We start from the raw sequence: 26,790 nt of genomic DNA, 5'->3' as shown, positions 1-26,790 counted from the left end.
TCCTCTTCTAATGCAATTTTTTCAAATGCGGTTAGAATGCCATATAATTTGGCAGTTAATATAGAAAATACTAGAAGAAGTGAACCTCTACAATTAAAAGTACTACTATATACTGAAAATCCAATGCCAACATTAGATTTGAAGCCATCAGCATATATAAAAGTCAATTCCGTATGTTCTTCATATTCCATAAAAAGAGACCTGGCTTCTAAGTCAGTTATGTTCTTTTTTATCCCAATAAAATATTTAAAGAAATATATTTCCGGTAATTTCCATGGAAGGGTTAATATCCTAAATTGAAGAATTCTATTTTTTGCTATATAAAGACTTTTTACCCAAAAACGAAACGTTTGAGGAGTTTTTGGGTGCAACTCGAAATATGTTGAATGCCTTACAACACACATGAGCAACCTGCGGCCCCTGATGTGTTATTGTTAAAAGTATGGAATGCAGAGGTTACTACCCTAGCGCGAGCACCCAGTGGGCGTCGTGTATAAAGCAGGGGCGTGTGAAAACCACTATTCACAGGCTGTCTTCCATTTAGATAATTCCTTCATCAAAGGGAAGGGCCATAACAGAGGCCCTAGCTACCTTACCTGAGCCACTCTACCGACGCCCGACACTAGCGACATCTGGACTTCATCCTTCTGTTGGACTTCGTAAGCGTCGTATTGTTCTTTTTGTGCCGCTTGGTTTTTTCACTGTTTTCGTGAAGTTTTCATCATGGCCGAGGCTCTCCTTGCACCTGCACCAATATTAAGTACCATAGATTGTTTTGTCAGCCTTTTTAATACCGGGCTAGTGTTAACTTAATTCATTTTAGTGTTTTTAGTGCGACCGGCTTTTGCCTTCCACGGCGTTGGCAGCCATTGTTATTGTTTTGTTCTTACGTCGTTATCTTGTTTTGCCCGTTGGTACTTTTGTCAACTTAGGTTCATTATCTTTTATCCTGGCCTTGTGCCATATATATATTTTTATATTTTTTTAACCATATTTTATTAATCTTGGTTCTTTTTATCGCTTACGAGTCCATTATCTAGTTGAACGAAGGATAGCGTTCGGGGCTTTATTATAGTTGAATTATACCATTTGGCGTTATTATTTTTTCGCCATTTTTCACTCTTTTCGTTCTCGTTTCGCTATTCTTCGTTCCCCTCTATTTTACTGTTTTGTTATAATCATGTACTATTATGTATATTTTATTTTAGGTTCGTTTTAGTTTTTGTTATAGTAACCACGAGAGAGAGAGGCTGGAGTTCCCGTTTTCTGTTCATACAGTCACGTGTCTCCCTCTCTCTCTCTCATATTTAGTTATACCTAGTACGAGAGGCTGGAGTTCCCGTTTTCTGTTCATACAATCACGGGTTCTCCCTCTTTCTCTCTCTCTTCCCCTTGCGGGAATTACGCATTAATTTTATTATTTACATTTTTATCTTGTGGTTACTTTTAGTTTATTTTGAGGCTAGTGTTTTAAATAGGTCCTGTCGTGTGTGAGTCTATTGTATTGGTTATTTGGATGGCCCAGAGCCATCATTAGTTCCCCTAGTTCCATCCTCTCCCCGCTACGGCCTTGGGAGCTAGGTCTGAACTCTTATCCAACTCCGCCATGAGTTCCATACCATGAGCTGGGAACACGTACCTTTCTGTTATTCTGGTGCACTCCTCCGGCAGGGTTTCGTCCCCTCGGTGGTCCCTTGCACTTTGACTCCGGCTTCGGCCCTCCCCACACGACTTATTCATCTTCCCTCTCCCCCCCCCCCGGGAGGTCTCCTTCAGAGTTCTTGCGTAGATCATTCTACTTTTTTACATATATAATATAATATGGGTATTTATTATTTCAAGGACCTAACACCGGATCTCCCAATCACTAGTCACTATTCTTATGTAATTACTAAGAGCTCCGGCTTACTTAGTCTATATTACTCCGTCGCACTACGGGGTGGGTTCACTCTGTTATTTATTATAGTACTGTAATTACAACGGAGCTTCGGCTCTCTTTTGTACGAACCTCAGATCACATAATTATTCTCAGACTCTTTATAACTTGGCTTGTTATGTCAGAGTTTCCGAGAGCATCCAGACTTATGTCTCCCTTTTTATTACAGAGAGTTCGCTGTGCTGCCAAGGGCTGCTCCGCCTCCTTTAGTGATCCGGTAGGCCACGATGTCTGCCGGTCTCACGCTCACTGTGCCATCCCCTTCGTCCGTGAGCCGGGCCAATCCCCTTACATGGTGTGGTTCCCAGAGGCATGCACGTTGTGTTATGACCTTTCGTCAATCCTGTGGAATGACGATGTGAGTATTTTTCAATATTAATTTATAAGGTTATAACATATTTTGTGTTGAATTTAATTTGTTACTTTCTGTGATACTGAAATTTTTTACTTTGGAGTATTTTCTCCTTCAGTCTCTTTAATATTCTCACCACTTCCAGGCCGACGAGGATGTCCTACGGACCACCAGAACGAGCCTCCGATCTTAGGTTTCAGGCTTTGGGCGTAATGCTCCCTCCGAATCCCCCTACCTCCTCGACGAAGACATGGCCTCCCGTCTCTTTCCGGGCTCCTCCTCAGCTGCGGTTCCCTCAACCTTAGCTACGCCAATAATTGAAACCATCAGGGCGACTATCCCTCAGGACAAGAATCAACTCTCAGGAGACGTCGCTGACCTGAATATTAACGTTGAGCCCATGGACGAGCAGGTAAGTGGTGCGGAGTTGGCAGACCCTTTTCTCTCGTCTTCTATTTCTCCTGCCTCTTCTTTCCTCAGCTTTGATAAGCCTCAGGCTTCTACTTTGGATCCCTCTCTCTCTGTACGACCCAAGGTGAAGCCCCTACGCAATTACTAACCTAAGTCTCATACTTCAGCTTCGCCAGTCTCTGTATCTCCGGTCCCAGGACCTTCCACTACTCCTGACATCCCTATGGGATCAAGACCTCAACCTTCCAAAAAAGGCAAGTCCGCTAAAGCCAAGGCTTCGTCGGCGGGCAGTTCCTCGGAACCCCCGTTGGCAGAGATGATAAAGGAGATAGTGCGGACTCAGATGCAACAACAATCTGGGGTAATAACGGAGCTGAAAGATATGGTGGCCAATCTACTCCATGCGGGGAATCAGGTGGCGCCTCCAGTAGCCCCAGACTCCTCTAAGTTGCCTCCTTTCGAGAAGAACAACCCATGGAGGTTCGCTCACCATGCACCCTACATAGATGGTGCATTAACCCTAGAGGGATTAGGGACCAGCCCTCTAGATGATCTTGAGTTTTACCCTCCGGGGCTTCAGTTCCCCTTCAACGGTTTCGTCCGGTTGAAGGAACATGCCCTTGTTAGGATGGATAAAGTCCCTAAAGAGACGGTAATCTTTCCTAAGGAGCAAGCTCAAGCGGTTTGGACTCGGACTCTTGCTGAATGGGGTTGCATCACCTCCAAACTGACCCCCCATAAAGGTTCTTATACGATTTTCACCACTCCTCAAGCCGTCCCATCCCCTCTTACTGATAAAGTGGCCGAGTTGACGATCCAATCAGCGAAGGAGGGCTCCCCTGTGCCTGTCCTTAAGGAGACGGACCCCACCTCAATGCTTCTTCCGGGCGCCTCCGCCCTCTGGAAAGATGCCTCGGCTACCTTTACGGTGGGAAAGTTCGACCCGGACTGCGCCTCATCTCTCTTCTCTGAGAAGCTCCCCAAGTTACCGGATCACCTTCTCAAGTCCGAGTTTGACGCTAGAAACAGACTAGCTAGGTCTCTTCACTCCATGATCTCGACAGAGATGTTAGCCTCCCTAGTGTATACCCGGATGAGACTCTATTCCGGGTGTTTGCTAAGAACCTCCTCCAAACGTTCCAGTTCGACCTGCACGATTTCTGGACATCCCGGATAAACTGCAGGAAGCATGTTCTGGCTGAAGCGTCCATTAGGCATGAGCCAAATAGACTCATAGCCTCCTCCTGTTGGGGCAAGACTCTGTTTCCACAGGAGGAAGTAGACAAAGTCCTACAAGATGCCGCAAGGGCTAACCAGAACTTGCAAGTGAGATGGAGTCTTTCGGCTAAAAGAAAGGTGGAAACAGTGAAGCAGTCTTTCTTCAAAAAGAAACAACGCTTTACTCCATACAAGACCAACCGTGGACAGTTCCATCAATTCACAGGCCCTCACTCGTCAACTCCTTCTACCTCTAAGACGGCCTCTCCACAAACAGCTCCTCCACTGCAGATTGTATACCTTCCTGCTCCCCAAGGTACCCAACCTAACCCCATGGCTCCTTGGATGCCCTCCCCTGCCTTCAATCCATCTTATGAAACCTCTAGTACCTTTCGAGGATACTCTAGAGGCAGCAACAGGAGTAGAGGTCAGTTCCGCCATCGAGGCGGACCAAGAACCAGGGGTCCTCGAGGAGGACGAGGATCTAAATTCACCCCCTCTCAATGAAGGGAATCAGGTAGGAGGGAGACTATATCACTTCCGGGACCAATGGACCTTCAGTCCTTGGGCCCACAGCATAGTCTCAAAAGGCCTAGGCTGGAAATGGTCACAAGTATCTCCACCTCCAGCAGTGACCTTCTTCCAGAAACCGACTCCAATCTTGGAGGAATACACCATGGAATTACTCAAGAAGAAGGCAATAAAGAGAGTGCGGTCACTGAAATTTCAAGGGCGCCTGTTCACAGTCCCCAAGAAGAATTCGTCGGCGTTGAGAGTAGTCCTGGACTTGTCAAAACTGAATTCTTACATTCTTTGCGACAAGTTCCGTATGCTGACAGTCTCGCAGGTACGGACCTTACTTCCCCGTGGAGCCGTCACCACCTCTACCGATCTTACAGACGCCTATTATCACGTCCCAGTAGCACGAAACTTCTCCCCTTACCTCGGCTTCCGCCTAGGCAAGAAGGCCTTCGCGTTCAAAGTCATGCCCTTCAGCCTCAGCATAGCCCCCAGGATATTTACAAAACTGGGGGAAACAGTGCTCGAACAACTCAGGAACCAAGGGATCAAAGTAGTTGCCTATCTGGACGATTGGCTCATCTGGGCACAGTCGATCCCGGAATGCAACAAAGCTACAGCCAAAGTGATCCAAGTCCTCAGCAAGCTGGGTTTCAAGGTCAACTTACAAAAGTCTCGCCTGCAACCGGCAAGCCAGTTCGCATGGTTAGGCATCCAATGGGACCTCACAAGTCACAGGCTCTCTCTTCCTCCCAAAAAGGTCAGAGAGATAGCATCCAAGACAAAGAACTTCCTCAAACACAAGCAGGTGTCCAGAAGAGCCTTGGAAAGAATCCTCGGCTTACTTCAATTTGCGTCAGTGACAGACCTCTTATTGAAAGCCAAACTCAAAGACATCAACCGAGTTTGGAGAAAGAGAGCTACAACACATTTACGAGACAAGATCTCAGCGATCCCCTCAATCCTAAAAAAGAGACTCTGGCCACGGTCCAAGCCAGAGAACCTTTCCAAATTGGTTCCTCTGCAATTCCCTCCTCTACAAATGATGATTCATACAGACACGTCTCTGAGTGGTTGGGGGGGCTATTACAAGCAACAGATGTTTCAAGGCTCCTGGTCCTCCGCCATGAGACACTTCCACATCAATGTACTAGAAGCCATGGCAGTATTCCTGACCCTGAAGCGGCTATCCCCTCCACGGTCCACTCATATCAGGATAGTCTCAGACAGCACGGCAGTGGTACACTGCATAAACAGAAGCGGATCAAAATCTCCCAACCTCAATCAAGTCCTGGTCACGATTTTCGCCTTGGCAGTAGAAAAGAAATGGTTCCTATCGGCAACTCACCTGGCAGGAGTCCAGAACGTGATAGCGGACTCACTATCCAGGATGAAACCACTGGAGTCAGAATGGTCTCTAGACATGAATTCTTTCCAGTGGATTTCCAGGCTGGTTCCTGGTCTCCAGGTAGATCTATTCGCGACACAACTAAACTACAAACTTCCTTGTTATGTGACCCCAGACCTGGACCCTCAGGCATATGCTATGGACGCATTATCCCTGGATTGGAACCATTGGAAGAAGATTTACCTATTCCCTCCGGTGAATCTTCTGATGAAAGTATTACACAAGCTACGCTCCTTCCAAGGGGCAGTGGCTTTAGTAGCACCGCACTGGCCAAAGAGCAGTTGGTTTCCTCTCCTCCTCGAGTTGAAACTCTGCCCCTTCCGGATCCCATTCCCCAAGCTGACCCAGTTAGTCCAAACTCAGACTGTGTCAGATTCCTCAAGGGTAGCCAAAACCCTAACTTTGTGGATTTCATGAAGTTTGCAGCCCACAGGGACGCAAACATTGACCCGGATAATGTCCTCTTCATAGAATCAGACAAAAGGGACTCTACAATTAGACAGTATGATTCAGCCGTTAAGAAGCTAGCAGATTTCCTAAAGAATTCGGACCATTCTCGCATGACCTCTAATCTGGCCATCTCATTCTTTAAGTCCCTATTTGACAAGGGCCTAGCAGCTAGCACTATAACCACGATTAAGTCAGCTCTGAAAAAGATCTTCCTCGTGGGTTTCAATATTGACCTAGCAGATTCCTATTTCTCATCTATTCCGAAGGCATGCGCTAGGCTCCGGCCTTCGGTTCATCCACAAAAGGTCTCTTGGTCTCTGAACGACGTACTAAAACTCGCTTCAGACACGGATAACGAATCCTGCTCCTACATCACTCTTCTTAGGAAGACCTTATTCCTAACGGCCTTGGCCTCAGGTGCACGAATATCGGAATTAGCAGCTCTCTCACGTAATTCTGAAAAGATAGATTTCCTCCCGTCAGGCGAAGTACTCCTTTCTCCAGACAGAGCTTTCCTAGCTAAAAACGAGGACCCGCAAAATAGGTGGTCCCCTAGGAAGATTATCCCTCTTCTCCAAGATACTTCTCTGTGTCCAGTCACTACACTCAGGGCCTTTTTAGCTAGAACCGCCACCCGCTCGTCTGGCCCCTTGTTTCTCAGAGAACAAGGAGGCACTATTTCCATTCAAGGCATCAGGCAACAAATCCTTTACTTTATTAAGCAAGCTAACCCGGAATCATTCCCCCATGCTCATGATATCCGGTCGGTAGCAACCTCCATTAATTACTTTCAGATTATGGATTTTGATGACCTTAAGAAGTATACGGGTTGGAAATCTCCTATGGTTTTCAAACGCCACTATCTAAATAACCTACAGGCCCTTAAATTCCCCACGGTTGCAGCTGGGAGTCTTATCTCCCCCCAATAATCTCTTTGCTCTTCCTTTTCATCCCTCTCTCTCCTTCTCCCTCCTACCTGCCACTCGCACCACGTCGCCGCTCTCCTTTATTATCATCAGAAAAATAAGAGATGTCAGCTTTATGTAAACTTTCATATTAAATTAAATAAAACAAGGAAGATATTTAAATAAATCAGTATATAATGGGCAAGTAATATTTCTTGGATATAGTAAAATGTAAAACACAGTTGACGAACAGTTGCCCATGTATGCCTTATAAGGTTTGCAGTCTCATATGGTAAAGAAATAGGAAGTCTTTGCAACCTAAACCAATACCGAAGAATAAGTTTCGATAAAGGTTTGTAGGTGTGATAGGCGATGTTCTAAAGGCTCCTCTGGCCAATCTCATACCAGCACTGTATGGTGTATAGAACCTAAATTCTTTAATTGGATTGGGGTGGCTGAGGAGTAGCGAGAAACAGGAAGTATCCTTTAACGGTCAGTCTTACGGAGAAGTTGATGAGCAACCTGTGGATAACCTCCCTTAGGTAGTGTGCTGTGAAGGTGGACTGTCTCTTCCATACTCCCACTTCAACAGCACTCCTACCAAGGCATTCTTCTTGAAGGCTATGGTAGCCTCCATCGTACCCCTTGAGCTCTAATACTGTACTAGGATGAGTCACACCACCCCTACTCTTGTATGCTCTCCTGAATGAGATGGTGTTCCAATTGATTCTCTTCCTCGTCCCTAAGGTTATGAACAGGCTCTGTATGGTTGGTCTGTAGGGTGAGCCCTTTGTTTCAGGTACCTCTTGATCTTCCTGATGAGACCAAGCAGGAGGTCCTCTAGTGAATCAGAAAGGGAACTGACGGGATTGAGAACAACTCAAACAGATCATCACAACAGGTCATTTCTTTCCAATGATTGCAGTGTAAGACCAGGTAGGAGATACCGTGGAGCTCACAGACTCTCTTGGTCGATGCCAACGCTAGAAGAAAATCAACATTGAGGGTTAGGTCCTTGTCTGATGCTTCCAATGGAGCTAAACGGGGCCTTGCGAGAAATGACAGAACCTTCCTGACGTCCAATTCCAGAAGACATAATTGTCTGGGAGGACAAGATTGTTCAAAACTCCTAATGAGCATGGAGATCTCTCTGGAGGTTCCCAGGTCAAGTCCCTTGTGTCGGAAGGCCTGACCTAGAGCAGCTGGATAAACCTTCATCGCTAGTACTGACCACCTTTTGTCCCTACAGAGAAAAACTAGGAAGTCCGCTAAGGAATACAAGGAGACCAAGACTGGAGCAATGTCCTCACCCAGACACCATGCACAGAAGACTGCCTACTGACTTGGTAGACTGCCGTGGAGGATTTTCTAAGGTAGTCCAACATCTTTCTCCCAGTTCTCTTCAAAAACCCTTTCTTTCCGAGAAGTTGTGGTACTTTTTCATTTGAGGCTAGCATGGAAGATCTGGTTTCAACAGAAACTCTCGAGGTTCGTCCACATGAAGGGCAACTAGGTCCAGGTACTACTTTGGTGCCACCAATGTTAACCAAAGATTGGAAGAGGACAGGACCTTGTTAAGAACACGTTTGATTAGGCAGAAAGGATGGAAGGCATACGTGTCCATTCTGTCTCAGTGGTGTTGGAATGCATCTTCGATGAATGCCATCAGGCTCAGAAATGGTGAGCAAACAGGTCTATGGTGGGGAAATCACAGGAAGTCATAAGAGTCGCCACCACTTGAGGATGAGGGGACCATTCTGACTTAACCACTTGGCTATACCCTCCAAGTTTGTAAGTTATGATACTTCGCTTCCCTAGAATGAACCTTGCTATCCGTCCTACCCCGTCCATTGCCCAGGAGTGAGCCCTCCTTGCTAAGAGGCAAAGGGAACGAGAAACCACCTCCCCTGCTCGTTGATAAATCCCACAACCATGGTGGTGTAACTCATCAGCTCAACTAATTGGCCTTGAAGCTGCCTCGTGAAGGCTCTTAAGGATCAAAGAGTCTACACCAAACCCAGTACGTTGATGTGAATATTTCATTCCTCTAGAGTCCAACACTTCTGTGAAGAGTGGCCTCCTCCAGATGTGCACCTCACCCCTCCTTGGATATGTCCTTGAACGGTAGCATTTCCGGTAGTGCACATTTCAGGGAACTGCTTTTCTGAAAGTTCTCTTCCATCAATCACCATTTAGACATGTTAGCACTGCTGGGAAGGAAGAGGTAACAGGAGACAGGCACACCTGTTCGATGATGACTTGAAAGTAACAATCACAAGAAGAAAGAGTGTAAGTTCCAATTGCCATGGTTTCTGATCGCATGTATCCCAAAGCCGACTGATCCCATGGGAAATGATGAATGTGGAGAACAAGCTCAAGATGACTTTTCGTGCTAGGAGAGAACACAATCATAACGTTCACCTAAAGACAAAATACGAAGGAAAAGAGTACTGGAAAAATTTAACACTCATGAAGGGAAGACCTCAAAGTCCGTATAGGCGATGAGAACCATCATAGGTTTCTCTCCCACTAGTATTGTATACAGTACTAGAAAGGATACAATGAAGTAAATGATATTAGTTCTGTAACTCATAAGTCACTGAACAAGCACAAGGTGTCCGATTGTGTAGTGTCTGATTTGAAAGGTGAATACCTCAATGGCATACCAAAACATATTCTCAGGAAAGGAAACATTTCAAATAAGTGACCGCTAATGAACATATTAGTAGACAAGTTCCCATACCACCATGCAAATGTGTGGAGAGATCAGTCACAGGAGTCATTTAACAGTAACGGAGCATTTGCATGGTACTGTACAGGCAATATTAAACGCAATACGTGAACTATTTCTGCATGGTGGTAATTGTATGCTTGACTGTCAAGTGTGTAGATGACTCTGTAAAGTTTGTGTTCGAGAACTATCTTTGTTGTGGATGATAGTGTGCATAGATGATTGTGTTCGTGAAGCTCGAACGTGTAGTTGATTGTGTTTGTGAACTTGAATGATATTGTTCAGGAATCTAGTGCACGTTGATGATCGTGCAAGTGGACGATCATATTTGTGAACGATCGTGAGTATGAATGATCATGTTTATGAAGTTTGTGCGCATATATGACTGTGTTTGTGAAGATAGCGTGCATGGACCAATGTGCATGTGGACAATTGTAAGTGTGAACAACCATATGACAAGCTTGTCCACGTGGAATACCGTGTGCTCGGACCATCATGCACGTGGACAGGCTAGTATGCTGTACAATCGTCTTTGGAAACATTGGGCACGTGTGCACATGGAATATCACTGTTATGTTTGTGCAATGAACGCACTGTTTCTTCCACTAGGAGAGAAATAGTAGGGGGACTCATGGGGAAAATGCAGGTTTGGTGAGAAAACACTCTAGTGGCTAGGTAAACAGTAGGAGCTGTTACACCAAGATCATTAACCAATTCCAAAGTAGCAGTTGGCTGTGTGAAAAACAACACCTATGCTTTGTAACAGCACGAAGAGTAGCGTAAATGATACCCCTATTGGCCTACTTTACGGTGCTATAGATTGGTCCTATTATGACTATTCACATGCAACTCATAAAACAGCAGTGGCTGTCACACAAAGCTTACGGTCACTAACCGAGCGAGCTCTGTAATGGTACAAGACAGGAGAGCAAACGGTACCTTGAATAGCCTACTGTACAGTGCTTGAAATTGGTCAGGGTATGACCTTTCACCTTCAACTGATGAAACAGTGGTGGCTGTAACACCAAGCTCACGACTGTTACCCAACCCTAAAGGTACCCATTAGTGGGTGACTTCCATGTAACATAGAGCGCGCACTGAAGTAAGGAACAATCATCCATATCACGATAGGAATGAGAGGTGGGCTCATACACTTCCACCCTATCTTGGTCCACAGTGCTGATGTTTCTTCTAGGTAGAACTGCTCACCTGCTACAAATGCAACAGCAGTAACTGTAACACTAACTTGTGCTTGCTTGACTGACCCCGTAAGTACCAGTTAGTGCGTGAGTACCATCATTCCCTCCCTAAGGAGGAGAGCAATCGTTATGGAGAGATTGATAGAAGAGGAAGAGAGGGGCTGAACTCTCCTTCCTCTTGGCAGCCATTCTTCCATCAAAGGGGTCATAGTCTGGACAACCAATAATGAATCCACTCCTGAGGAAGAAGCTACAAGAGCTTCCGCTGCCACAACAAAAACCACTACACCGGAGATTTTGTTTCAAGGAGAGCCCTGGGAAAACTCACAAACACAGCAACACAGGGGTCACCATCCAGAAAACACTGTTTGTGGTAGATTAGCCCATCAAGAAAAATTTACACAATTGGACATGCAGGTAGGGCAAAACTCTGACTGAAATGGATAACTCCCTTACCATGCAGAGGAACTACCACAAAATTAAATGAAGTACTGTATACTATTATCTTCCTGATTAGAAGAGTGAGAACATCATTCCAAAAGGAAGTGGGCTGCTAATAGTCACCCATTTACAAAGATACTTAACTTACAGGGTTTCAAAGGTTAGTATCCTCATACAGAAAGAACAAAATTCACTTCAACACAGTCAACACAGGCTTAACTTATAGTAATTTGCTCGAAAGCGACAGCGTTCACAAAAATAAAAAATCAACGCTTATCACAAATGAACATAAGGAAACATCCAACAGGATAGAGAGGAGCTCATCAACACATACATGCTGGCCAATTGCCCACCAACACCAAAGACAAAAGGTGGATGGCTGGGGTTTCCGGCTCGCGCCACCCGTCAATAACCAACTACACACCTTGTTAACTATTCACTGGCCGTTCCAATGCTGCTAAAGGTATATACATAGTACAAGGGCAAAAGGTTTGTGTAAACATGGGAACAAACAATGTTCATTCAACATTTTAAATCAGATTTATAAAAAGAGAGAGAGAGAGAGAATTATAAACACTTCACAGTTCATGATTTTAATCGAATATTTAATATTTCCATATAGTATGTACCTAATATTTATTATTTCCATACAGTATTTACCTAGGAATAGAATATGCTATGAACTGAAAATGCCAACTTGATGACCTCTGAATAAAAACAATCAGATTTAATAGATAAAATCCTTATAGCTTGAAAATAACCAATCTTACCTATAATGATTGCATTCATCATAATCTTCATATATAAGGCTCCGGGCAACAAACGTAGCAGCTAAAGATGAAAGGCATGGTGGACGATGATATGAGGACACAGAGTTATTTGCACCTTGTGCAACTATGGAAGTCATTTTTCTACATCTGGTTAAATATAGATTATCCTGGAAAAAGAAAATTCTTATTACTAAAGTAATTTACACTTGATTTCTTAGTCGAGAAAAATTCAAACATGCAAAACTTTCAACACAAGTCTAAAAATAGGATGTGTAACTTGTGATACTTTGATAGATGAATTAAAAAAAAATTAAATTTCACTTATTTCACAAAAGAGCTTCCTTAAAGGGTGCGACTCGGCCCCATTAAAACAACGTTACTTTTGGGTTGTTGAGTTTGATCAAACTCCTACTAATGTTTCGTTTCTCGGTCGATTTATTTCCTTTAAAAACCATTTAAGAAAGAATTTTATGCTTTAAAAGTTGACTATTGGAAATTTTCTTAGCTCTCTTCATTTTCTTATAAGTATTACCTTATCAAAACGAATCCTGTATGACTGGACTTAAACGGAAACTGGCTTGAACACTTGAGTGAACACTTGCGGCGTGGGGAATAATCCAATGAACAGGAATTTGAACTTATGCACCACTGCTTAATCGATGCATGGGTATCTGAATATATTTCCTTCAGAATGCCAAAAACATATAAGTCCCATCTCCTGATAGGGGCACAAAATGATATTTTGATTCTAAAATAAATTTTTGAATATACTTACCCGGTGAATATATAATAGCTGACGTCTCCGACGGCTCGACAGAATTCAAAAACTCGCGAGCGATCGCCATGAAGGTAGCGGGTGTGCCCACCAGCACCGACTATCGGCCAGATACCGCATATACATGTAAACAGCTCCAGTTCTTCTCATCACCGGGTAAGTATATTCAAAAATTTATTTTATAATCAAAATATCATTTTTAAATATTAAACTTAGCCGGTGAATATATAATAGCTGATTCACACCCATGGTGGTGGGTAGAGACCAGTATTAATACAGTTTACGGCGTATATGCTTAGAGTTTTTGACAGTTATATCATAACAAAACCCAAATAAATATAGGTACCTGGTAAGGAAGCTGACTCTAACGATTACTCTGCCTTGTTAGTCCGCTTTCCTCACGAAGCCCAGCCATCCTCTTAGGATGCTGAAAGACTCCCAGGAGCTGAAGTATCCAGGGCGACAACCCATACAACAGGACCTCATCAAAACCCTTAATCTGGGCGCTCTCAAGAAATGACATTTGACCACCCGCCAAATCAAAAAGGATGCGAAAGGCTTCTTAGCCTTCCGTACAACCCAATTAAAAACATTTCAAGAGAAGATTAAAAGGATATTGGAATTAAGGGAATGTAGTGGTAGAACCCTTACCCACTACTGCACTCGCTGCAACGAATGGACCCAGTGTGTAGCAGTCCTCATAAAGAGTCTGGACATCTTTTAAGTAAAATGACGCGAATACCGACTTGCTTCTCCAAACGGTCGCGTCCATAATACTTCGCAGAGATCTGTTTTGCTTAAAGGCCACGGAAGTTGCTATAGCTCTTACTTCGTGCGTCTTAACCTTAAGCAAGCAACGATCTTTTTCACTCAAGTGAGAATGAGCCTCTCGGATTAAAAATCTAATAAAATATGACAAAGCATTCTTTGACATAGGCAATGAAGGCTTCTTAACTGAGCACCACAAGGCCTCAGATCCACCTCGTAAGGATTTAGTCCGAGCTAAATAAAACTTCGGAGCTCTAACTGGACACAGCACTCTTTCAAGCTCGTTGCCTACGATCTCTGACAGGCAAGGTATATCAAATGACTTAGGCCAAGGACGAGAAGGCAGTTCATTTTTGGCCAAGAAAACCAAGCTGAAGTGAACATGTGGCTTTATCTGTAGAAAAGCCGATGTTCCTACTGAAGGCATGGATCTCACTGACCCTTTTAGCCGAAGCCAAGCACACTAAGAAAAGCGTCTTGAGGGTGAGATCCTTCAGGGAGGCTGAATGTAATGGCTCAAACCTGTCGGACATTAGGAACCTTAGGACCACGTCTAAGTTCCATCCAGGAGTTGCCATACGACGCTCCTTAGAGGTCTCGAAGGACTTAAGGAGATCTTGGAGATCTTTATTATTGGACAGATCTAAGCCTCTATGTCTGAACACAGACGCCAACATGCTCCTGTAGCCCTTAATAGTGGGCGCTGAGAGGGAGCGAACATTTCTCAGATGTAGGAGAAAGTCTGCAATTTGGGCTACAGAGGTACTGGAAGAGGAAATGGATGATGACTTGCACCAGTCTCTAAAGACTTCTCACTTCGACTGATAGACCTTGATGGTAGATGCTCTCCTAGCTCTCGCAATCGCTCTGGCTGCCTCCTTCGAAAATCCTCGAGCTCTTGAGAGTCTTTCGATAGTCTGAAGGCAGTCAGACGAAGCGCGGGGAGGCTTTGATGAAGACTCCTTACGTGGGGCTGCCGTAAGAGATCCATCCTTAAAGGTAGACTCCTTGGAACGTCTACCAGCCATTGAAGTACCTCTGTGACCCACTCTCTCGCGGGCCAGAGTGGAGCAACCAATGTCAACCTGGTCCCTTCGTGAGAGGTGAACTTCTGCAGCACCTTGTCTAGGATCTTGAAAGGTGGAAAGGCATAAAACGTCCAGGTGAGACCAGTCCAGCAGGAAAGCGTCTATGTGAGCTGCCTCTGGATCTGGAACTGGAAAGCAGTAAGTCGAGAGCCTCTTTGTCAGAGAGAGTAGCAAAAAGATCTATGGTGGGTAGACCCCATGTCATCCATAGCTTCTCGCACACAGTCTTATGCAACGTCCACTCCATGGAGATGACTTGTCCTCTTCTGCTGAGGCCGTCCGCCAAGACATTCATTTCTGCACAAATCTCGCCAAAGGAGAGATGTTACTGCCTTAAATGGAGTTCCTTCTGATCCGTGGATCAAAGAACCGAGCCTTCCAGACTGTCCAGTGGAGCTCCCTAACCCAAATCCGCTGCATCTGAAAACAACACATGGTTTGGGTTCTTGATCGCAAGAGAAAGACCTTCTCGAAGTCTGATGTTGCTGTCCCACCAAGTCAGACATGTCTAGACTGAGTTGGAGATTGGGAAAGAGATACTCACTAAGCCCTTCTCCTTGTTCCAATGTTTTAGGTGAAATAGGAAAGGGCATAGGTTGAGTCTCCCCAGAGAGATAAACTACTCCAGCGATGAGAGTTCCCACGAGGCTAGTTCAAACTCTTACAGAGCAACTGTTTTTCTCTTGCAAGTGAAGGACTTTTAACAGAGCTTGTTCCATTCTTGCGGGAGACGAAAAGGGCCGAAAAATCAGACACTGTATCTCCATTCCCAAAAAAAGAATAGTCTGGGATGGGATACTGTAAGTTACGACTTCTCTACGTTCACTATGAGACCTAGCTCCTTGGTTAGGTCTAATGTCCATTAGAGGCTCTCCAGACAGCGATATAATGACGACGCCCTGATTAGCCAGTCGTCAAAATAAAGGGAGGCTCTGAATCCTCAAAAAATGTAGAAAGCTTGCTACATTTTGCAAGGGCCTTGTAAAAACAAGAGGAGCAGGAATGAGGTCGGAGTACAGTGCTCGACAGTGGTACATTACTTTCCCGTCCACAAACCTCAGATGTAGTTGAAAGTTTGGATGAATCGGGATGTGGAAGTATGCATCCTGAAGGTCGAGAGAGACCATCAAGTCGCCTTCCCTTAATGCTGTCAAGACAGCTTGGTAGTCTTCATCGTGAAGTTTGTCTTGACAATGAACACATTGAGCGCACTTACATCTTAAGTACTCCTGCAGTGAACGTGGCTGCCAGATCATTGGAGCCATCCCTGATAGTCTTGTTCCTGCAGAGAACGTGGCTGTCAGATCATTGGAGCCATCCCTGATAGCCTTGTTCATGCATGACATAATTGTACAGCAAAACTTCAAACGCTCGAAAAACTCCTAACAGGAGATGGTCTAGCTCTGAAGCCGACCATAAAATCTTGGAGCGTCTCATGGCCAGGCGCCGGGGAGAGTCTATGAGGCTTGAGAAGTCTCTCTGGGCAGAGGCAGGAACTCCCAAGCCGAGAACTTCTCCCGTGTCATACCAGACGCTCGCTCTATAAGCCAGTTTAAAAGGAGGGAAAGCAAAGGCTGTCTCCCCCAAACTCCTCCTGGTGATCAACCAGTCGCCTAGCAAACGTAAAGCTCTCTTAGAAGAGCGAGAGAGCAATAGCTTAGAAAACAACGGCTTCGAAGTAGCTAGACCTTGTGTAAACTCTGACGTTTAGGCGAACGAGGAGCAGCAGTTACAAAATGGTCCGGACAAAGATCCTTAAAAATCAGCATGATTTATTTAAAGTCCATAGAGGGCTGAGCAGCTTTAGGGTCCTCTTCGTCTGACAAAGTCCCCAAGGGAATATCAGTAGGAGGGGGATCAGCAACTTCCTCATCTGAAGGAACCTCGTCCGACAATTGCCGAGTCTCAAGCAAGGGAGAGACCTGCCGTGGTGGCAATGCTTGACAAGCAGAGTCCACACGCAAAGGAGCATCAGTAGCAGTCAAGGACGCTACGTCATGTAACTGCTTAAAGGACTGACCAGCAACAACAACAGGTGCGGGAGGACGCTCGACGTCAAGTCGAGACTGCCTTGACTGCCTAGATAGAGCAGTTAAAACAACTCTTGACTGCGGTGCTTGACGTTCAACGTCAAAACAAGGCAACTGAGCTGGTTGGCGAACGTCCTGAACGTCAACACGAGACTGCGGCAGCGGATGAACGTCAACACGAGGCTGCGGCAGCGGCTGAAAGTCAACACGGGACTGCAGCGAGTGAGGATCCAAGTCACGTGACTGACGTGACAAACTACCAACATCACGTTTCATAACGTCAAAAGGACGAGTAAAGGCTCATTTGGGCGGCTGACGGCCAGAGTCTCGTTTAGTGTAACGGCGACTCGAAAGCGAAGGTTCATCGTGAACCTGCTCAACGTCATACTTCTCCATAAGGGAGGCAAGCTTAGTCTGCATGTCCTGCAGGACAACCCATTTAGGATCAACAGGAGTCGGAACGGGCCGAGACGACGGTAACGTCTGTGTTGGCAAAACATTGCCTTAACCGCGACCCTCGGACCCCGTGTTACGATTGCGTTTAATAGGCGAACCGTCTTCCGACGACTGCAAAGGGTCAGAGCTGTCCCCATGGCTACAGCCAGGACGCTGGACCTGTCCTGAAGGGACTGACTTCCGCTTTAAGGGTCTAGAAACTTTGCTCCAAGGTTTCTTTTGCGAGAAGCCTTCGGATGACGAGGAGAAAAAACAGCCTCGCTCGTCTTATGGTAGGGGCGATCTTGCTAGACACGCCCGATACCATAGAGGGAACGTTTGTTCGTTGGTTAAAGCCTCTCGTCCCCATAAGTCCTACGACATTACTTCTCCCTGGTAGCATGGGAGCCTGAAAGAGGTCTCGGACTAGGTGAACGACAAGCACGAACAGACGAACCCTCGGTCGCAACACTAAAAAACACTTTGCGCAATTATCACTTTATCACTACGATTTTCTGTTTTTGCACTTACTTCACTGAAATCGTATTTTTCAATAATTTCACATTAGGCATGAATAAAACTGATTTCTACCTGAAGCACGCAATTCTCCCCTACATCAAAAGGTTATAATTGCAAAATGAGTCGTATAATGTAAGCACATTAGTACAAGCAAAAATCAGTAAACATATATATCGAATAAAACGGAAATATATAAAGTTAAAAGGATCAGTGACTGGGGAGGAGACTAAACACTAGTTCATTAAAAACTACGTTTTCAATCTCTCACCGTACAGTGCCTTGGGACGAGAATAAAAACTAAAAACGTTTTATCCTTTCTCCCCGTACAGAGACTTGGGACGAGAGTAAAAAACTGAATCGAGAACGTTACTCGCTTGGGACGAGAATAAAGATCGGAACGTTCTCTCTTCCTCTCTCTCTCTCCGTCTCTCTCTCTCTTGATTTCACACAGAAGAGAAATGCCCACTCACCCTTCGTCAATAAACAGGTTATTTGACCAAAGGAAAAAACTGAAAGGACTAAGAAATTGAAAATTAACAAGTTCCTTTAAATTAGTATTTAAAACACTTCAGTTTGAAAGAAGAATGAACAAAACGTCAAAATCGATTTACTCTTTCTGCAAAGTGAAACCGTGATTCTCTCTTTCTCTATCGTAACGATAGAGCGCAAACTGCGTAGCATAAATAAACCAAATGTTAGTTCATCTTTGAAACAGCACGAAGACTATTCAAAGAAAATCTTTCATAAAATATCTACTAAAAAATATTCATTTCATAACTCTTACAGAGCAAATGATTTAAACTTAACGAAAATAAAAGTTGAATGGGCTCAACGTTGTTTAACTTCGGTTTCCAAGTTAGGACCGCCTACTCTCGGACTAGGGGAGGAATAGGTAAGGCCGCATATAAACAAAACATAAAATTTATCTTGATGTTTAGTATAAATGGAAAGCTAATCGAAGAGGCCTAATAAAGGCGTGTGAGATATAAAATATATAGAGGAAAATCTATAATTAACAACAACAATTTATAACGTGATAAGATAATTGCTAAAAGCCTAAAACACACTTCCGTACACTAAGGGAAGGGTCGGCCATCTTTACTCTATGGAAAAAACCAGAGATAAAAGAGCAAGGGCAAAACACTTTTACTCTCCTTTCAAAAGCATTTCTTTTGAGGATAGTAGTGAATAATCCAACACGGCGAAAGCAATAAAACCAAAACCAAGTACTTCACCAATTCGGTAGAAAACTCGAGGTCATAATAGCGAGTGGAATCGACTTGTCGATGAAACCGACAGAGAAGAACTGGAGCTGTTTACATGTATATGCGGTATCTGGCCGAGTCGGCGCTGGTGGGCACACCCGCTACCTTCATGGCGATCGCTCGCGAGTTTTTGAATTCTGTCGAGCCGTCGGAGACGTCAGCTATTATATATTCACCGGCTAAGTTTAATATTTAAAACTGAGCTTTCTACGAACTTATTCAAAGGAGAGAAGTTAATCATTGTCTTCACCCTCCTGTCAACTTCTCTACTAGAAACAGTTAAATGTAGATGCCAGGAGATCCACCTCGGTTGACTTTTAGTTCGTTCTAGTATGACACTGCCGAAACTTTTGCTGCAAGTGTCAGAGCTTTCAGTGATCCCAAAGGATAAACCTGAAACGTCATCAGAACTCAAGCGAGTGGGAGGTGAGAGCTGATGAACGGTAGGTGGTATCCAGTCCAAAAGGCCTCTACCACCCACTCTCCTGCTCTGTGTTACCGAAACATTGCCCAATGGCTCAACAAGCATCCCCCCAGGAGGGGGTCACTATTCTCAGCATTCCCCGCCTCCCTCCCTTCTTGGCTCAGCTAGAATGAAGTTGAAAGGAGGAGGGAGCTGGTTTGGACTTTGGTATGGCTGTCTGCTCCTTTATTGCCAGTCTCGTGGCAGAAGTAGAGGAAATACCAGGCGTGGTGTGCTTAGAGGAACCTTGACTCCTAAACGCCACCAACTGTTGGAAGAGGAGGTATTGCCTCATCTTCCTCCACCTTGACATTCTGTTGTGGGAACAAAGACATCGCGCCCAGCATGAATTCTGCAACGAAGGGATGACCTTCCATCCCACACAACTGAAAAAGCAGTCCGTAACTGCAACTATCCACTTGAGGACCAATTCGTCCACTGATTGGGGGACTGGCTTGTTAAAAAGGTGATTCAAAACTTCCTCAGGCTGTCTGAGGAAAGGTAGAACATTGAAAGATGGGCTACCACCCCTGACCAATGGTCAATCCAGGAGGTAGCCCGGAAGGTTGTTATTGATGCCAACTCCATCACTGTAGATAAGGAAGCTGAAAAAGCAAGTTTCCTCGTACTTCAGCTTCTCCACTGAAGACCCTTTTGTCAGCTCCTAGAGTGCATCATCGACTAACAAAGGGGTAAGTGGAATGACTTCTGGGACATAAAATTTACGCTGTCTGGAGGGTGCCGGTGGAAGAAAATTATTCGACTGACTAAACCGTACCAAGTTTCTGGGTACTGTGATCTGTAGGTCTACCTTACTTAGTGCCACCAGAGTAAGCCTGGACCAAGGTAGTTCAAGGATAGGACAAGAACCCTGGGGAGCACTGTAGCACAGGTCGTTCAAGGTAAGGCCCCCTTTAATGGTTTCAGACGACACTTCAAATTAGCCTAGTTCCCTAATGAACAGCAAGACCTTCAGAAAGGTCGACCCAGTCTGGAGTAACGATCCAGGGAGATCCTCCAATTCCACACAGGAGGAAGGGACCTCCACCAGCTTAGCATAGGACTGGTCAGGCCTACAATCAAGCCGGGCCAGTAATCCTCAGCAAGAGAAGCAGATGTGAGATTTGTCTCCTTCATCAAATCCTTCTCAGAAGAATCCCAGGAAAAATGTTCGTCTTCATCCAAAAGCAATCTTACAAATTATGGGACAAAGCATTTTCATGGCTTATCCTCCTTGGGAAGAGAATGATGCTTTGACCTCTTGTCTTTGTGCTTGGACTGGGAGACAGAAGCAGCCTTGTCCAAACCTGGCAAGGTACTGTGAGGAGTGGATTGTTCATTAGGGGAAGATTTCTTTGGTCGAACTGTCTCAGAACCTGAAGCCTTAGGAGACAAAACTTCTCTAATCTGTTTGAAGGAATAAGTAGTCTTCCTTTAGAAGCCTTAGACAATTTGACTTGTATGGTCCAAAGGCCAGCTGTCTATTCAGAAGAAGTGGTCTCTGTGGGACCGAAACTTCTTGGAAGAAGGATCTAATCGTTGTTAGGAAGACCAACCATGTATGGTCTTCATCAATGGCGATCGAGAGGTAGAAGCTATAGTTTCCTCTCTGCGATCCCTTGAATGTGGGGTGCGAAACCAAGACAATATTCTACCTGATTGTGCTCATACTAATGGGGCTTGAGAACGGTTATCACCCTTTTGGGGTAAGCATAATCATGGCGACTGTGAACGAATTCTGGGAAAACACATTCAAAAGGAATGTCGCTTACAGGACTAATGTTGTGAACGTCACTCCGAATGGGAAATATAAGGGAGAGCCTTCCTGTTTCCTGGGGAGCAAGACCGACCCACGAGACATCCTCACTTGTAGTAAACGAGAACAGGAAGAGCGAGACTTCCTATCCTTGGAAGAAGTAGAGGGAAAAACACGAGATTGTCATGCTTGTGGAAAACGAGACGAAGATGATCAGGGGATTGTGCTTCTGGAGATCCTGTTACACAGTTAACGCTCTTGGTTTGCTAGTTTCTCACATGGAGACTGAACAGAAGGGCGCGAAGTTTTTCTTCTACTTACAACTGGGAACCGTCACCTTCCTCGCAGCTCTCTTGGATGGGTACTCAGTCACCCAAGTCTCTCAGGAGCATCCCTAGGCACAAGAGGGACCAGAGTTGTGACAGTAAAGCTTAGTATTATTTTTCTTATGATTTTAATCCCTAGAACCTTGCACCGAACTTCTTTCCCAGGGGTAAGGGTTCATTGCACCATTACTCATTCCACCAAACCATTCAGGGGAATCGTTCTAAGTCTCATGAGACTCCAAACGAGTTGTTGTCCTGTGCTTTGGTGACTTCCTCTCCTTTCATCTTCCTCAAGGCAGCAGAAAACACCTCTGAAGCAGGAGAAGAAACAGGAGAAGAGCATCCTCCCTGCCCTTTTTCACAGAAGTAGAGGGTTATAGCAATACCTTTGCTATAACAGGGGGTTCCTTCACAGAAACACGCTCGTTGTCTGACACCTCCTCCGCAAGACAAACCAGAGAGGAGGAAGCAGCAGACTTCTGGTTTCTAGCAGATGTTAGTACCTACAAAAGATTCTCAGCAGATGGGGTACCTTCAATACCTAGCAAAGGCCACAGCATCCTAAGATCCAAATCCTCGCAAGGGTCGTCAACAGAAGAAACAGCAGGGGAGATAGTTGAGACAGAAAGAAAAGATTAAACAGTCAGGGAAGAGACGTAGAAGAGTACAGCACATGCGTACACAGATGCGGTTGAAGTAAAGTGGAGGTGGTTCTGGATGTCAAGGGAGAGAGGATTCCCCGCACCTGGCGATCAACTATGTTTACTTTGTTGACAATCTAACGGCCATTTCAGCCTTGCCAATGCCATACTGTACTCATATAACCTGTGATGATCAACCTTGATACTGCCCATAAATGTGCAGCATGATAACAAACATGCACACAACAAGCTGGAAAAATAAAGAAAAAGTTAACTTTAAAATCAAAGAAAAAATGCAGAAACTACCAAAAATATTCTAGGCAGAGAGGATCACGTTCATTCTCAGATGGCTGAGATACGAAGTGAGGTTAACATTGAGCTACATGGTAATTACCTGCTGGTTGTTTACCCCTCATTGACAGTTTTAACTAAAACCAGACTTAGCTGTTATCAATCTCCTGTAAGTAAAGGAGGATGGTTTGTATTTGTGTTGGAACGAGCCCTCAGAAAAATAGTTACCAGAGAGATAAAGAACTTTTTTTAAAATCATCAAACTTGCCTTAAAATTTGTCAGCCGAGCTCTTTCCAAACATTCTTTTACTTTCAAACTTAATTCCTAGAAGTCACTGTAGATGATGTTTTAATCATTCAGCAGCACATTGGGCAGACCACTTAACTAAACGACCCAATTAGACCCCATTTGACCTGGAAAATTGTCGGAGGGCATTTTTTTATCCAATCAAACTTCAATAATTCTAAAATTAAAAAATGGGTAACAGGAGCATCATGTATAGTGCAACACTGCTCATTCTTTGCAGCCCAGAGGCGAAGATAGCAACGTGTACCTACAAGAGCGACCTAGTACGTCCTTTTCACATGATTGATTCGTTTGATGGTACGAAAAACCTTAAATTATTATAATTATACTCCTTATCCTTCATATTTATTTAAGAATAGACTGCTTGGTGACTTACGGCCATTGTACAGTGTTCCAATGATGAAAGTGCAATAAAACGTGATAGTGTTTTTGAGCCATCTAAACTTATGTACAATAGTATGTTTTGCAAATATTTCTCAAAACATGTTTGGCACCCCTTCATTGACCCCCTATTCAACCGTGAGCTTCCCCACCAAGACCTGTTCGTCAAAAAGCAAAAAGAGGAAGCTGTCCATTGAAAGAAGAGAAGACTGTTATACAACCAGTTGGTTGAAACTTCATATACATACAGCTCTATTTGTTTATATTAACATATATTTCAATGAAATAAATTATTTAACTAAAATAATGTCAACATCTTGACTACGCGACTGGTGTCCGCAGGGGGACCAGATTTTGAAAATTTAAACTAGGGACACCTGAATAGGAGTAAATTGGAGAGGTAGTTGAACAATATAGACTTACAACTTAGGCAAAGTTACGCATGCAGTCACACTGTGGAAAGTCCTTCTCGGCTGGGTCCAGATTGCCCGGACCTACTTCATTGACTTTCTTTTGATTTAAAGTGCATTCTTTGTAGATTTTGTTATAAACAACTGTTCATTACATGTTTCAAGGCATTAAAATATTACATTGAAGCAAATTTTGCAGCTTTGAAGGATATACAAATTTAATTTCACTAAAACACTTTATTTCACAAATATCAGAAAACACGGGACAAAAGGGAAGGTCGATATGGGACCCGGGACAAATGTTAAAAATATGGGACAATCCCGTCAAACACGAGACGTCTGGTCATCCTAGGTACATGCATCACATCCACGTATCGCTTGCTGGAACGGAGAAAGTGAAAATTTTTTTATTTGCAAGTGAAGAGAAGCTGGCCGAGCATAAACCAGTTGAACAAATTGATTAATTAGATAATTGAAATAACGGAAAATTTACAGTTTCATCCATTATGGGAAATCTATTATAATAATATATTTCCCGAGTAAAGCAAGTCTTTTGTAGTATTTCTGTAAAATATTATTTGTCGCAAATGCCTAGTTCTTTATATATCGACGATCAAACTCACGCTACTCATGTCTTACTCCCAGATTTTTTCTAAGTCTGTTGTTACTGTTGACTGTGTCTTGTTTTTGCTCAAATGAGCCCTGTCACCACTATAATCAGCAGCAAACTAGTCCACTATAAAGTCTTACACGTTTGGCCAATCACAGCGCCTATCCACTATGACGTCATACATGTTTGGCCAATCACAGCGCGACAATACAACAGCGCCACAATACATCTTTCCCATGCATTTCATTTCGTTCTTAGAAATGGAGGCAGTAGCAAGCACGTCATCTCATGTTGCACAAGAAGTTGAAATTCCATCTTCTTGTCCTGACTGTTTCCTAACTTGCAATGAATTTGTTGTAAGTTATTCGGGGATTATTGAAAACCTAGTGGATTTGTGCCAGAGAGACAATTTAATTTTACAAAATCAAAATTGGCCTGCATGTCAAGGAACCTTCCCAACGGCTTCACGTTTTCCTCAAAGCAGCAACACATCTTGATGAACCAACAGTTTAAGGTAAGCTTCATTAATTTATAGAGTATATTATAATGGTGATAGTATAACGATGTATGCAGCAGTACCATCCCTTTGGATTTGGTTTGATGGATGTGTTAGGTAGTGGCTGTAAGGGGGGGTGGCCTCGCAGGGGTAGGCCTAGGTAGGGGTACAGGGCCCTAGGTTAGGTGGTTGTATTAGGTTCGGTAGTGTCCCAAAATTCACTGTGGCCTTAAGGGGGGGTCGCAGGGGGGGCGGAGCCCCCCCCCCGGTAGGCCTAGGTAGGGGTACAGGGCCCCTAGGTAGGGGTACAGAGCCCCTAGGCTAGGTTAGGTGGGTTTATTAGGTTCAGTAGTGCCCTGAAAATCACTGTGGCATTAAGGGGGGGTCGAAGGGGGGGTCGCAGGGGGGGCGGAGCCCCCCCCAGTAGGGCTAGATAGGGGTATAGGGGGAGGGGTGGTGGAAGGATAAGTATTAATTTATTGCAAATATCATTTGACGCCCCCCCCCCACCCAAAACCCCGGTTCCCACCTGGTGTCCCCCATAATTGTTGGGATGAAGTAGGGTCTTTCTGCATTCTAGAACAACTTAGTAAATCTCCAAATCGGATGGTTTGCGGTCAAAATAAACGTTAAATTCGTTGGAACTACACTATTTCTGATGCAACAAATATATTTTTATTCCAGTTTCCCCATAATGGATGAAACTGTAAATTTACCGAAATAACATCAAGATAACCACCCACATCCATTTACCGCTTGCCAAAACATAAGAGCAGTGAACTGCGAGCCACGGCTGAACAATAACCAATGAGTAATTACATAAGTGTCAATTTGGAGGATCAATATATACGAAAATAAGCAGTTTTTCCCTAAGTTACATTACCCTGTAATAAACTACAATAATACCGATGGATATTCCAATTTTCTATTCATGTCGGAAGTCTGGACCATCGTCATATAAAGGACTGAATTTTTATATTTCGTACAGCCGACCTACAACTAGACCTGACCTTTCCTACAGAAAGGTGGTTTCGTTGCTTAACATTGTATTAGTTTCTGGGTAATTGTAATTTAATATTGTATTCTTTACTTTCAAAAATAAAAGTGGCCGAGCCGGTAATAGCTTCGCTCACTGCCGTAAATACGGATAGGCCTAAGCTACCCAGTACATGCACGTAGAACATTTAGGTCTATCAATGTAATTTATAGGCTAAATGACTCCATTTACCGTTGCGAAATAACGCCATTAAACCAAGTGATAGCCTCATTAATGTAAACCTAAAAATCCCTCTCGGATTTTTATAAATCGTTCGCATTTCCCGACTTAACCATAGCGTAATTGTCATAACAATCGGTCATCACAAAGCAGTGTGAAACTCGCACTAGATAACCAGTCATTACAACAGTTTTTTCTTTGTGTCTTTAGCTAAAACTACGGATAATGAATGAGAAGGATCCTACTGTGCCAGATTCAGATAAGACATGGTACAACTATACTTACTTTTTAAGATAAATGAACAAATGTTAAGGATGGGTGTCGCGATGGCTTACAACCCTTCCACTCTTTAAGCCTCCGTTTTGAAAACATTAGTCCGATTATGATTCGATTACTGTTTCGGTTTATTCTTTCCCTAAAGAGGCTGATAAAGTATTAATTTAATTATAAAAAATATTCTATCAGAAATTTATATTCATATCTTATATTATAAACTCATATAGCAAAGTTTAACGTAAATAAAGGGACCAACTTTAACGAAATCAAACCAATTTTATAAAATTCGGACAAGTGGCCGACTAGCCTTGGCAATGACGTCATCAAATGCACTTCATGGTTACAGCCCAAATAACTTTGCAATATCTTTCTGTTGTTCGCCGTTAATGAATAAATA

General features: G+C 44.0%; 2 protein-coding genes across 3 annotated transcripts in view; one reads left to right on the top strand and one right to left on the bottom strand.

Annotated features, from left to right (window-relative positions):
- The window catches only part of LOC137651326 (uncharacterized), a 53,102-nt gene extending 26,583 nt beyond the window's left edge, over positions 1 to 26,519 (bottom strand). The window contains exons 1-2 of one of the 2 annotated variants that reach the window (XM_068384608.1): positions 26,403 to 26,519; positions 12,341 to 12,507 (exon numbers count right to left, since the gene is read on the bottom strand). In XM_068384608.1, the coding sequence (XP_068240709.1) occupies positions 12,341 to 12,477 (137 nt within the window). In that variant the 5' untranslated portion in view covers positions 12,478 to 12,507; positions 26,403 to 26,519. Of the gene's footprint in view, positions 1 to 12,340; positions 12,508 to 23,808; positions 23,829 to 26,402 lie in introns of those variants that run through there. The other variant, XM_068384609.1, reaches the window with a different exon arrangement.
- Positions 2,125 to 4,639, top strand: LOC137650693 (uncharacterized). The gene is made up of 2 exons (XM_068383859.1): positions 2,125 to 2,294; positions 2,434 to 4,639. The coding sequence occupies exon 2, from the start codon at positions 2,923 to 2,925 to the stop codon at positions 3,874 to 3,876; it is 954 nt and encodes a 317-aa protein (XP_068239960.1). The 5' UTR covers positions 2,125 to 2,294; positions 2,434 to 2,922; the 3' UTR covers positions 3,877 to 4,639.
- Positions 26,520 to 26,790: the final 271 nt, after the last annotated feature.

The sequence above is a fragment of the Palaemon carinicauda genome, chromosome 12 (assembly GCF_036898095.1).
Source record: "Palaemon carinicauda isolate YSFRI2023 chromosome 12, ASM3689809v2, whole genome shotgun sequence".
NCBI classification, from domain to species: domain Eukaryota; kingdom Metazoa; phylum Arthropoda; class Malacostraca; order Decapoda; family Palaemonidae; genus Palaemon; species Palaemon carinicauda.
Note: the sequence above shows the minus strand (reverse complement) of the source record. Positions and strands in the feature narration are given on the sequence as shown.